The 14217-nt window shown below is 38.8% G+C and overlaps 1 protein-coding gene across 1 annotated transcript in view; it reads right to left on the bottom strand.

The window, feature by feature from the left end:
* The window catches only part of LOC118804418 (neurobeachin-like), a 235488-nt gene that overhangs the window by 210335 nt on the left and 10936 nt on the right, over window positions 1-14217 (bottom strand). The window contains exon 3 of the mRNA XM_036564932.1: window positions 7590-7651. Within this exon, the coding sequence (XP_036420825.1) occupies window positions 7590-7651 (62 nt within the window). The remainder of the gene's footprint in view (window positions 1-7589; window positions 7652-14217) is intronic.

Genomic DNA, 14217 nt, shown 5'->3' with positions numbered 1-14217 from the left:
AGTTCCTGTGAGCACGGGCGCCTGTTCGCCCACTGAGAACAGATCTGTAAACACAGGAGAGATGTAATTGTGGAGTGAAACCGTATCCCCCTCGCCCCTTAAATACAGCCATTTCCTTTCTCCAAGCAACCAAGTGACAGACCACTGAAGACTTCCATCCATAGGCCCTCTGGCTCCACTCGCCTGGAGGGCTGCTGGGACCTGGGGGCAGTTTCTCTCTCTCTAAAACTCTCACACACACTCATAACACGGGTCTGGAGCTGATTAGGAGGCCGTTTGGGAGCCGGGCCACTCACTGTGGGAAAATTCTGCCGCTCTTCTGTTGGCTCTCAAAGGTATGAGTTGCAGGGGGGAAAGGAGCACGGGTTGGGTAGGAGTTCAAAAGAAAAAGAAGGGGGAAAAGAAAAAGAGAAAGGCTGAAAAATGTTCCCAGGTCCTGAGGTGAGGCGAAGCAGGCTTAGAGGGGAGCAGCTCAGGTGCCCAGAGCAGAAATCTGAGTGATGCCCTGAAAAACCTTCACGAACGCTGGGGAAATGTGCTGGACCATCTCAAAATGCCTTGAACATGGAGCTTTTGATAGGTCAGCAGGATTCAAAGCTGGATTCTGGATTCAAAGCTAAGCCACAGATTCGGGTCAGGTTACTCCAGTCTGGTTCTAGATGGCCGGAGCCAAGTCCTGTTCCAACAGACCAGCGAGACTGTGCAGGAGATAATGTGAATTTTGTATTGTATTGTATTTTTTACTGTATGTTTACTGTATATTCATAACTGCTGCAAAAAGAGAATTTTTTAAAAATAAAAATACCAGCTGCCCTTTACATTGTGTGAACATTCCATGACGAGTGGACCAACACAAACATTAGAGCAAACTTTTCAGTATTTATTTCCATTTTGCTATAATTTAATTTCAGAAATACGATTTGTTTTATGACATTATGCAATCTTCACTGTATGTACTTTTTAAAACAGCTATAAAATACAAGCTCTTCATTTCTCAAGAGATATCTCTGCAGATATTAGATATGTGATGCTTGCATAAGGAAGGGGAAAGTCAAAGAGAAGTAAGTTAAAAAAATGGGTTTTCAAAACTGAAGTTCAAAAAATTATTTTAAGCTACAAAGAAAATGAGACTCCTAACAACCATGCAAGACTTGGTAGACCACTAAAACTGTCCCCATTTGATTAAAAGCACTTAAAGCTTTCATCTTTGAGAGAGAGGAGAAAATCAAGCTCCACTCTTGATTTCAAACCTGAAAAAATCCACAGGTGTTTCTGTCCATCCTTCCACTGTGAGAAGACAACTCAACACTATGGGTCTGAAAGGATGTGTAGCTGTTAAAGAAACTCTTACTGAGAAAAGAAAAAAAGAGAAAATTTGCATATCAAAGAAGCTGCTGTTTTTCTCAAAACAATGGACTGACCTCTCTAGAGTCCAGACCTCAACATCAATGAATGTGTTTGGGATTACTTAGACTGTGAAAAGCAGAAAATGCAACCAACTTCTAATACTGAACTTTGGAGGTGTGGAAAAATATCTCTGCAGATTTCTTTGAAAAACTGAAAGAAAGTCTACTGAAAGGAATAGCAGCTGTGCTTAAGACAAAGCTTGAACATGCTAATACTGATAAATGTGATACTATATTTGATCATTGAGGCTTTTGTGCCATTTTCTGTTAAATATGTTTTCCGCTTTTCTGGAATTTTGACCAGTATTTTAAACATTTTCTTGACCACAGAGATTAGTTTTCCAAATGAAATTCTTAAACTTGTGCAGCTTGATAATTACGCTAGTAACTTTAATGAGGTGCATTAGATCAGGAGAAGTTCTGAAGTTTGCAGTGCTGAGGCCCTGAAATACCAAAACTAAGCAACATTGACCAAAGGTCTTTGTAGCTAAATAGCTAAATTAATAAATAAATAATACAGTTCTAACAGGGGAAACATTAAACTGTTCTAATCCTTTCATAACTAGATAAACAAATAAACAAATACACACATACAAGAGTTCAATACCAACCAATAAACCTAAACTTGAATTCTAAATTCTTGCTGAGCTGAGAGAGACAATAGTAGAACACATCTGGTCTCCAAATGTTCGGTGTGACCCCCTCTGTCTCCCCCTGCCTCTCTCGCTCTGCTACACTATCCGCTACCCTTGCTGTAGGCGGACTGCTCCTCATCTGGGGCGAGGGCTGGCCCTGTACAACCCCTTCCTCCGAGCCCCAGCTCTAGCCGAGAGGCGCTCACGTGACAAAAATAAACACAGAAACACACCCAGATGTAGGGGGGACGCTGGCCTGCCAAAAAATGACATCAGATCGACATCGGACTCTTCCCAGACAGCCGAGCCAAATCCCGGTCTGCTGTGTGTTCTCGAGTGGCTCTGAAGACGGACGCTGTAAAGCTCTTTCATGTCATGCCTCTCTCTTTTTTCTCCTCCCTCGGCCCAGGCTGTGAAGTAAGGGCTCCCTATGGGGCGGCTGGATGGGGCTGTGAAGTGAATTAGCACACACATGCACCTCCTGGAGGAGGTAATACGATCCCTCATGTAAATGGGGAGTATGATCACGAACCACCACCTCAGGAGAGAAAGGTTTACTCTGACTGATATGAGACTGGGACTTGATTTTCATCAACTGCTACCAGAGAGACAGTATAAATCACTGGAGAAATGGGGATGATGCTATTGTTTTGGCTTTCCCGTCAGATGCAGGACAAAGAGACAGTTAAAGTCCAGAATCTACTGGAAATGGGGTTTAAGAATGCATTCCATCTAATGTGAAACTGTAGCACGCAACTTATAAATATGTAAATTGATTACATCAGTAATTTCTAATAATATTTATTTTGTATGTACATGCAGGTTACACTCTTAGGCTAAACCATGTATATGTGTTTTTGCCCTGTATTTGAGCTAATGTAGCTAGAAATTAGCTAGTTCTCATTATCAACAATATAGACCAGCTAGGTAGCACAGCACCTAAACTCTTTTTCACAATAGCCAGCATACTTATCTTTTTACATATGCTGCTTTGACAGTACATACTGTCTACATTTGCATTCTCCCCACTCACTCTGTATATATGTACATTATACTTATACTTGCAACATCTATATTTTTTACCACTCTACCGTTCTTAATTGAATATATTGCAACTGTCATATGTTGGATACTTTTGTGCACTTTATATGTAAATAATACTGTATTTTGCACTTCTGGTTAGATGCTAACTGCATTTCTTTGGCTCTGTACCTCTGCACAATGACAATACAGCTGAATCTATTCTAAAGTAACCTAATCTAAAACAATGTAATTTCTGCCTGTTTTGAAGGTCCCTCAGTCAAACTATGCATTTTTTTTCTTTGATAATGCTGATGAAAAGTATTTCAATTGAAATGTCTACGATTTTCAAAACCAGAATTAGATTTTTGTCTTTGTGGGTCAACAAGCAAGTTAGCATTTATAAAAGTGTTTTGTTGTACTTAAATGCTTTTTAGTAGAATCTTTTATTGTACAATCTTTTTGATACTAAGACATTTGCTGTTGTGCTGTCTGTTTTGTCTCAGTATGGGTGGTCTTTGTGGAGAAGTCCTAGTTAATCTGATAACAAAGACTTATAAGAAAAAAGTATTTTATTTTCAATAGAAATACTGATTTCCACTCTGCCAGGGGAATGACCACTAGAGGGCCTTCAGAAAGATGTTAAACTGCTATGTACTGTATTGGTCATACAAGGAAAATTCATCATTTTGCTGCCTAACTATGCCCAATCTGGCGGGCAGCACAGCATCACTAGCAGAGCAGCACCACCTGGGGCAGTGGGGGTTTAAGTGCCTTGCCCAAGGGCACAAGCAGGTATGCCTACTCAGTTGTGGAACCTCTCCCACCACTAGGCCACACCAAACAGGAAAATTGACATTATGTCACAAAGAAAGCTTTTGTGGACAGAGAATGGAAAGTTATCCTCAATTATTAATTATTCTCCATTATAAAAACTTCACATCCACATTTTTAAAATCTTCTAACACCTTCTTGAAAAGGTATAAACTACTTTAGCATACTCTAAACCAATAAAGAACAACACTTAGCAAAGTTCGACACTGTAAACTGTCCACCCAAAACTCTTCCGCAGCCCTTTTTCTGTTCAGTCGTACAGGCCTTTCCTTCTCTCCCTCCAGAGCACAGCATTAATGGGTGCTGGAGAATTTGCGGTGTCTCAATCCGAGCTGTCAGAAGCGAGAGGGAACACTTGGCTTTTATCTGCCCTCCGCTGCTTCCAACATCTGGAGGTCCTCCGTTGGTAAATCTCCTCGGCTCCACGCTTCATCCCTTATGTATGTTTAAGCTGTTACACAAAATCGACCCTTCTGACCTCCGCTACGCTTTCTGCCACTTTGCTGGGTGGAGACACCGCCTGTCTACGGCCTCAGATGAATCGTGGTTATTAGAAGGCATAAATAATAATTAAAAAAAAGAAACAGCGAGATGATTATCACTAATTTATTCATAAAAGTGACAGTTTGCAAACCAGAGCAGGGCGAAAGGTCAGCACAGTGAAACCCCTGCTGTCTAGGAGCATTAGAGGCAAGACGAGCGAGCAAGCGAGCGAGAAAGAGTTTGCATTTCTTAGCCTTGAGGCGAGGGCGTCTCTGCTGGAACACAGCTCCTTCTGTGTAAGGAGGATCTTCAATTGCGGGTTGTGTGCAAAATTAATTTTAAGAAGATTTCTGAAATAGGGATGTATAAGCCATACAAAGTAACAGAGGATAGCTGGCCAAAATACACTCTAAAAAATGAGTGTGCCAGAGAGGGTTCTCTGGAGCGACGCCACAGAAGAGCCACTTTCGGTTCCCTGAAGAATCTTTAAAGAATCATTTTTGTAAATGAGTCGGTGGAGCCCTTCTGTATGCTGTATACTGTATGCTTTATCAATTAGGCCTAATGACTTCTAATCCCAAAAAAATGAAGGAGCCAAATATAAATGTCCCCCAAAGAACCATTTTTGCAAATGAGATGTGCAAAGTCTTTTTTAACAATTAAGTTAACTTCCAAATCTTGAAAATAAAGGTACCAAATGAGAAACAATAGAGGAGCCACTTTTTATTAAAGAACCTTCCAATTAATGGCTCTTCAAAGAATCATTTCTGTTAATGAGATGAACAAATTATCTTTATAATAATTAAAGAACCTCCATATCATGTAAACGTTCTCCACCAATTAAAGTTCTAGAACCATATGTCCAAGTAAAAAAAACCATTTAATTATCTTTATTTTAGGCTTGTATCGAATTGTTATACTATGTGGATATTCCTGAAACTCTCACAAGGTTCTTCATCGTACAAAGGCTTCTTCTATTCATTCATCCATTGAAAGATTCTTCTTGCAGTACCAAAACTGGTTCTTCTATGGCATAGCTCCCAGAAGTCCTTTGGCACATTTAAAGTATAGAGGTTCAAGGAGTTAACAGTTTTTTTATTTGTTTGTTTTCTTAATAGAATCCATATATACAGTACATAAAATCCACCTGAAGTGCTTGAAAAACCTGTAAAATCTAAAGTTACTGTAATAAATCATCTTGCTGTTCTCCAAATCAATCCTTTCATTTTCTGGGGGCCACTTTAGCCTTGCCTTCAGAATAGCATGTGGTAAATCATGCCCTGCGGAGTGCTGGCTGTGGCTGCTGAGCGCTGGCTCCACACAGGCCCTGATGCCTCTAAAAGGACACTGGGCCCAGGCTCTGGTTTCAGCCCCCCTCGGCCCGATCGATAGATCAGGCCCGGCTTCCACCCCAGGAGCTTTCTAATGGCAGGAAGTTCTGGAGCCGCGGTAATGCTATCTGTGCCACGGGGGAGGAGGGAGGAAGAGAAAGGGGCTGAATGATCCTGGATTCAGTAATAACTCCAACAAACGGAGTGCGGGCAGGCAGCATCACTCAGACGTCGGCGATAAAACTAAAGAAAAACGAAAAAAAGGGAACTTCAAAAGGAGACGAGGCCAAACAGCAGGATTCGTAACTCGCGCCACTCAGTCTGGGGGCCAAGCACGTTTATCTGGCTCTCCTATGGATGTGCATAGCTGCATTCACGTTAGCTAAATCTCCTCCTGAGTGGGGGAGTCAGAGATATGGACTCTGCTGAGGTGCCACTGGGTTCCAGAAAGCTCCACCGCTCTGCAAGCGGCAGGCTCCACCAAGAAATAGATGCTGAGGTAATGGCTTCCTTATGGGCTTCCCAGGCAAGAGTGATGGGCTGACAGAAGGTATGTTAAATATCTCCTCCTCTGACGGCAACACTGGGAGCCTGACCCTTTTGAAAGCGAAGGCTTAACAAGAGACCGGGGAGGTCAGCGAGCTGTAATATGTCACTACAAGTTAAAGGAGGGCTGAGAAGCTCCTATAGAGAGTGAGGTAAGGCTGCATTGGGTCGTCCAGGTGGGAGGCTACACTAAGTCATCTGGCTGACATAGGACATATTTTAATATGTAAAATGAAAGGTTACCTTTGTGGTCTTTTAGCATGTAGTTTGGTTGAAATGTGTTATTGTGGAAATTCCTTTAGACAGAGCATCAGACCTATAAGGTCTTTATGTTGAAATAATTAGGCGGCAATAAAAAGTAGCCAAATTATTCTTAAAAGTGAAGGGTTCGGAGTGATGTCATACGCTCAGGAAATCTATACCTTCCAGGGTACAGACGCTGTCACTGGGGTGGTGCAAATATGATACAAATAAAGGCATATAAATATAAAAGATATAAACATGCCTCTTTTCCCCTGAGAACGTGAATATAGAATATTTAAAATTAATTTTAGGTACACAATTGGACCTTAAGGACTATTTTTATGGATACATTTGCATCGTTTGTACCTTGGGGGACTAAAGTTTACCTGGATAGTACCTTTTTTCTGACAGTGTAGAAGAGCCACTTTTGGTTCCCTGAAGAACCTTTCAGTGGAGGTTTCTTTAAAGAAGAATTTTTGTAAATGAGACACGTGAGTCAGAAGAAATCAATTAAGCCTAATATTCAAATCGTAAACAAGCCGAAAGAGGAACCACAGAAGTTCCCCAAAGAACCTTTCAACGCAGGGTTCTTCAAAGGACCATTTCTGTAAAAGAGATATGCATCTTTTTAAGGTTAACAGAACCTCCATATCACGTAAAGGTTCTAGTCCAGTTGAAGGTTTTTCCCACAACAGTTTGTCCAAGCCTAAAACCACTGAAGAACCTTAAGCGTGTACTTCACTGAGGTTGGGTTATGTTCCTAGTTATGCATTCAGGTAATCAGGGATCTGCAGCAATGCATCTGGAAATCAGCCTTCTCAGCCACTGGTTCCTAAAACTGGGCTGGGGCAGACCTGCTCTGCACACAAGGTGTTTTCCCTGGTTCAACACACCTGATCTAACCATTCAGCGATTTACCAAGCCCTTCCTAAGTTGAAGTGAGGATATTAGGGCAGGTAAAACACTAAAACATATAAGACAGGGGATAGACAAGGGTCAGGGCTTCGAAAATACTGCTTTTGATTTAGCTTATTAGCCATCAGAGTGACTTTGAAAAAAAGTGGGACAGAGAGAAAGACGGAGAGATTTACCTGAGAGCAAAGAAGCATGACTAGCTCCACCACAGATGTGCTGGACTTCATACACACCAGACCTGCAGAGGCATAGAGAGGAGGTGACTTTACATATCCTGTTACACACATTGCATATCCTGTTAAACACATCACACTATCCTGTTAAACACATCACATTTCCTGTTACAGACATTATATATCCTGTTACATACATTGCATATCCTGTTACACACATCACACTATCCTGTTAAACACATCACATATCCTGTTACACACATTACGTCCTGTTACACACATTACATGTCCTGTTACATACAACATGTTACATATGACATGTTATACTCATGACATATCCTATTACACATTACACATCCACGCCATGCATTTAGAGCAATGCAAAACCAAACCGCAGGGCCACTGACATTAAGTTTCAACACTGATTAACTTTGCATTTACAGTTTTGACACATTTGGTAAATAAGACTGATTTTGCATTGATACGATTCGGTGTAGAGGTTCTGTCTGCTGTAGCTGCTGTCATGTCCAAGGCCTGCGTGTCAGATGGCTAACATTTCTCAGAGGGCAAGAAAATATCTCTTGAGTGGCCAGAGGTCATCTTCTGCATGTCAGTGTGATATTGCGTCAAGGCCCATAAATTGTGTCAAATGTTTTCCAAATCCTTGTAATGCAAGGTTGGCGCCAGGCACAATGCAGCAGATGTCTTTTGTACAAAATTTAGGACAGTATAATAAAATCACAAAAACCAAAAACTCAAACCTCTCACAGGCTAAAAATCAAATAATGTAATGAATGAAGCTGGTAATTGCATGGCTAAACTGTGTTTCTGCTGTGCCAGCATTGCCTTCAGTGTGTCTTTGTTATGTTGGACCCGCTTTATCATTTCGAGAGCTGCAGCTGAATTCCAGCATGTGGTTATATCCTGGACGAGTGTCTCCTGTTTTTGACCATGAGAGGCTGAAATTTCAGCTCTGCTGTGTTTGCAGGACTGTGTTTGAAATGTCTGACTATTTTACGGCATACGGCTAAAGTAACGACAAACCTGCTGTCACGGAGAGCCACTGTGATGACCATTCCATAAAATAAGCTTGAATGGTAGAATCCTTGCTGCCGCGATCATACTGTGAGCGCTATCTGTTCCTATAGTGGTGACCTTTCGTCATCCAGGTCCAGAGGGAACTTTAATTTTATCTAAATTTCCATCTGGAAGCTTTTTAAAACAAAACCTGCCATTTTGTGTACTAGGGGATGTTTCCTCAGTCATCATGTTATCTATGTTTGTGCCTTCCAGTAAATCTGTGCGGGAATTACGAGATAAAGTTGGGGTCAAACCTGGTAATATGATTCATCTGAGTTTAAAAAAAAAAATGAACTTGTTAAGGTTTCCAGATTAATTGCGTCCGTTAATGCGTTAATGTCGACACCTCTAAAATAAAGCTATTTTTAAATTAACTACTTAAAATGACGGGTAAACCTACGCACGTCTTCTTTGTTTTTATATATATAATGTTGATAATGGTAAAATAGTGGCAAATTTAGATAGATAGATAGATAGACAGACAGACAGACAGATAGATATAAAAAACATCTTGTATGTAACTCTCTGCCATGAACTGATTTAAACCAAAACCTCATCTCAAAATGCTTGTAAAACTGTGCCTCAGGCATCAGGCAGTGTATTCATAACAATTCTATGTAAAAGCTTTCCGTGAGGGAGCTTTTAGAGGCTTTAAACTCTTCAGACGTCTGGTTTCTATCATCACCGCTGTGAATAAGCTCAAATCAGTGAGCTTCTCTACAGTGGAGCATTTCACATCAAACCACTCAATGACTTTTTGGAATCTTAAATACTTCTTTAATAATTCACCTTTAAAAAAACTGTGAAATTCCCCTTTGAAAAATTAATGCACTGAATCGATTCAAAAGAGTAAATCATTTCCACATTTACAGAATACAGTACATCTACACAATTGTGCTTACTGTCTGAAATTCTAATCTAAGGTGCTTATCTGCCTGGGTCATGGGAGGTGCTGGAACCTATCCCAGCGGTCACTGGGTGGAAGGCAGGAAACACCCTGAACTGATCGCCAGTCCATCACAGGGGAAATGATACATATAAAGCAAATACAATGCAGTCATTTTTTACAGCACTCCACTAACATAACACTGCCAGAACAAAATCTTGTTTCTCCATTTCTGCTTCCAAAGTTCTATTTTTAAATTATTATTATTATTATTATTATTATTATTATTATTATTTTTTGTTGCCAGTTACCCTTCACAATGCGTCAAAATTTCATGACAAAGGGACCAACAGAAATAGGCCAAAATGACTTGCAATAACATCTTCCTTGACTTCTTACTTCATCAGCTTCTTTTCAAAGTTCTGAATATTTTATCCTCTCCTGCAAAGTTTATTTTTTGGAGATGCAAAGTTTCTTCTGACAGCTGCAATATATTTTTGCCAGTGTGCCAGAAAGAGAGAACTCTAACTCTAAGGCACTAATATTTCATATTCTTTAAATTCTTGCATATGACTGCACACGTGAGAGAGTGCTGTGTGTAGTAGTGATAGCTTTCCTGAGCTGGTTCGATGTCTTCAAGTGAGTGTGGTAAAAATATGTCCCTTAAAAACGTGGATGACAGTGAATGAAAGCAAGAAGGTGAAAACTAGTCCTATTCACCTTCTAATACAACGTTATTAACATGATGCTAACTGTCCACCTATAAGCTTTGGTGCATTACTAATATTAGTGCTTTTAGATGAAGTATTGCTTCAATTGTGACATTATCAACATTCAAATGAAGCGGTGATGCGTCAGTGTTTATAGGTTTCTTATGCTGACAGCAACATAAAATGAATGATGCTAACAAAACAGTGCTGGTGACAGTTTTTACATATTTCAGTTTATAAATATACGAAATTGTCAATATTTCATTACTGTTTCAAGTTGAGTATAAAAACTGGACAAAATATTGGTGAATTACTGTCATAGAAAAACATGCTTTTACACTATTTACATTGTGTGAATATTTTGTGACAAATTAAAAGCCCAACAATATGAATGTAAATTGTCAATTTTAATATCACTATTGACGACAAAAGTATACTATACTTTTGTATAGTATAAAGTATATACTATACTTTATACTATACAAAAGTATAGTATAAAGTATAGTATATTTACAGCATTTGATTTTTCTGTGTAGTAGCTCACTGAAACAAGCATATGCATCTGTGATATGTAAATATAATAGTCTGAACTATAAAGTAAATATCATAAACTGAATCATAGAGTAAATCTTTAGTCAACAAATCATAAACATATATTATGGTGATCTTTTGTGAATTTTGGTGATGTAGATGTATATATTAAATAACATTTAAGATACAAAGAATACAGAACACACAATATTTGCCTGAACCCTCAGCCACAGTTAGACGGCACGGTAAGAAAAGTATTATGCCTTTTATGTTTTTTTCCCATTTACAAATACTAAAAAAGCAGAGAAATTCTGCTGAAACATGGATTATGAACTTTGAGTTGATGTTACTGTTGAAGTTACTGTGTATTGTTGCCACTGCAGAAAGAAACATTTCTGCTATGTCGATTATTCTTTGAAATGGAAACAAAACAGAAAAATGTAATAAGTGCAAAACTAATGCAGCTAATTTAATAATTAAATTATAAAAATATATAATTCATAATCTAAATATTAATAACTGATTTGTTCTAAGGGTTTTTTATTCTCTTAGAAAGTTACAATCAATTTTAAGTAACACATACTGGGGGTTTATTAAAATCTTATTCTTTGTTCACTAAAGCCCAAAAACACTTGTAAATGATTTATTACTATACCACATACTATATTAATATACTATATGTTATATATTATATATCATATTGGTAACTACACACAATATCACTAAACACAAGTTTTATTTATTATGACTTGTATTAGTAGATAATTGGAAGTCTGTTATCAAGAAGTCACAAATTGCATTAATTTGCATTTAATGCAAATTATATTAAAAAAGCTTGCATTAATAATTATAATAGTAATAATAGTAATAAATAAAATTACCCAAAACACTGTTATTAGCTGTGTCAGCATTTAATTTCTATAGGTTCTACATAGCATCAAGTTTAGTGCTTTATTTGAGTTTTTAACTGTAACAGGAGTTTAATACTTAATACTGAGTCATTATTACTTCAAGATGTGTTCAATATTCTAAAGTGCCATTTAAGTCATCAATAATTAGTTAAAAGCAGCTAAACCAGGTTTCAGTAGGTCTGTTTTTCACCTCTAATTAGTGGTGACTAAAACGGAAAAAATCAGTGACTTATTGAACTCATATGAGTAATAAGTAATAAATAATAAAGTAACAAACAGAAATAAATAAAACAATAACCTAGACACTATCTAGAACATATAAAAATCAAAGGCTGCCAATTCTACACTAATATGATATGACTTTAGGTGATAATTCATCCTCAATAATTAGCATAACAAAATCTTAACATAGTGTTTGTTGTGCATCATTACAATTAATAATTAATTGGTGAATTTTGCACAACAGACTTCTAATTATATGCACCGTCTACCAAATTAGCTTAAACTGTGGCCCCACAGCAAAAAACAGTTAAGTGGTCAGACTATACAGACCAGATATTTACAAGGGTTATAATATGACCTTTAAATTCAAGGCATTAACAGATACAGTAATAAACTAAATATATACAAAATCATTATTTAGAGCATACTTTTTTGGGAGGTGGCTGTCCCAAACCCCAACCGCTAAGTTTACTTTTATTTATTTATTTTTTTTGGGAAATTTTTTCACTGCTTTTTTTAATCCCTTTGGGCTTCTTTCAAAGTGAAGCTGAAAGATGTATATTTTTGGAACAAATTAAAGAAATGCGGTGCCAAATTTCCATGTCACTACTGAAACGAAGAGTTTCAGTCTGTAGGTCTTAATTTAGTCTTACTTTAGCCACACCCCTGCAAGTAAATGTGTCCCAAACTCTGAAAATCAGTGTGTAACATTAAGAATTATCACATATTTTTTGCAGTTTTTTGTGTTTTAATAAAAATGATTATTATGATATCATGATTTTATGTGTGGCCAACTGTCCAAAGCTATGTTTACTAGCCATGTACTAGCTAGCGATTTTTATAGTTCACTACCAAAACAGTCACTACCAAAACATCTGGTAAAATTTCAGTACTGTTATGATTGTTTTGGTAGTGACTAGTGACAAAATGTAATGTTCATTCATTTATTTAAATAAAATACACAAGGTATAGAGTCACTCAAAGCAAAAGGGTTTTAGTATAAAGTCCAAGTCAGTTAAACTCTGACTTTGAGCCAGTTCAGCAGAACACAGGCCATAATGAATAAAAGTTAATGCATAGTGAATAAATCTTTTAGAAGCGTTTAACTTTGGCTTTATTGAACAAAGACTAAGACCTTATTAACCCCCTGATATGTGTTCCTTAAAATAAAGTGTTATCACTTTATTCTTATTACAGTGATGAAATGCTTCTTTAACCCATTAAACAGTCAGGACACGTCAGAAGGTCCAAACTTTTATGCCATACTTCTATAACCTATGAACCTTTGCATAACAAATTGGCACTGTAGTCCATGTGGTTACTGGACATTAAACCTTTTTATATAAGAAGGCTGGGATTTTATAGGGTTAATCAAAATCTGTAACTACACATATTTGAATGGCTTTACTGCCCACTAAGTCCAGTTTATAGATCAGCAGTTTCAGACTGCACTCTCTCTTAAACTGGCCCTGTGTCATTTAAACATCCTCTTAAGTATGAGTGATTGCTTCCAAACCATTCAGACTACGGAAGCTGTAGCACTGTAATAATTCAGGGGCGAGTGTGTGAGGGGCCTGCCTTTACAATCCCTCTTTCACATTTATGAGGCTGGGGTTACGTCCCACCATGCTGTACATGGAGTGACCCCTAACAGCCTGCTGACCTCGCTCTCACTGCGGCCAGGGGCTTCCATAAGTCAGGTGGCTGAATGACCCCCGGCTCACGCTGCTGGACAAACTAAATGCATTCTATTTAAACAGTGCCACGGCAAGCTTTTCCAGTTAAGTCCAGTTGGCCTGAATGTGTCATTGTCCAGGCGGCCGTGGCGCTGGAGATTTGGGCCGGTCAACAACTCACAACAAGCGCACTGTTCCAGCCCAGGGGCCTCGCTCTCAATTCCAAGTGTACGAGGGCCATCCAGGGGGCGAAAAAGGGCATAATTGCCCCCAGTGACCGTGTGTCTGGAGGGGGGCCGGGCAGGGGCTTGACCCTTGGTGCCGTGTCGGGTGATGGATGGTGGGTAATTATGGGTAAATAGGGGCGCCTTTGCACTGGCGAACAGTATTTCAGCTGTAAGCAGAGAGGAAGTGAAGAAGGTGGGAAAAAAAACAGCAGGCGTCTCTCTTCTTCTGGCTTGGGCTGCAAAACGGAGGGATGGAGGGATGGTGTTGATGCAGCGGGCAGATGGAGGATGGAGGATGGAGTGATGATTCATCCTGAGGAAGTAACGCTTATGTGTCAGTGTTTGTTTGGAAGCGTTTGCCATAGCAACATTCAACTGTAGCCAATAA

The sequence above is a fragment of the Colossoma macropomum genome, unplaced genomic scaffold (genome assembly GCF_904425465.1).
Source record: "Colossoma macropomum unplaced genomic scaffold, Colossoma_macropomum, whole genome shotgun sequence".
Taxonomy (NCBI): domain Eukaryota; kingdom Metazoa; phylum Chordata; class Actinopteri; order Characiformes; family Serrasalmidae; genus Colossoma; species Colossoma macropomum.
The sequence above is the reverse complement of the archived record's forward strand: the minus strand, read 5'-3'. Positions and strand labels throughout refer to the sequence as shown.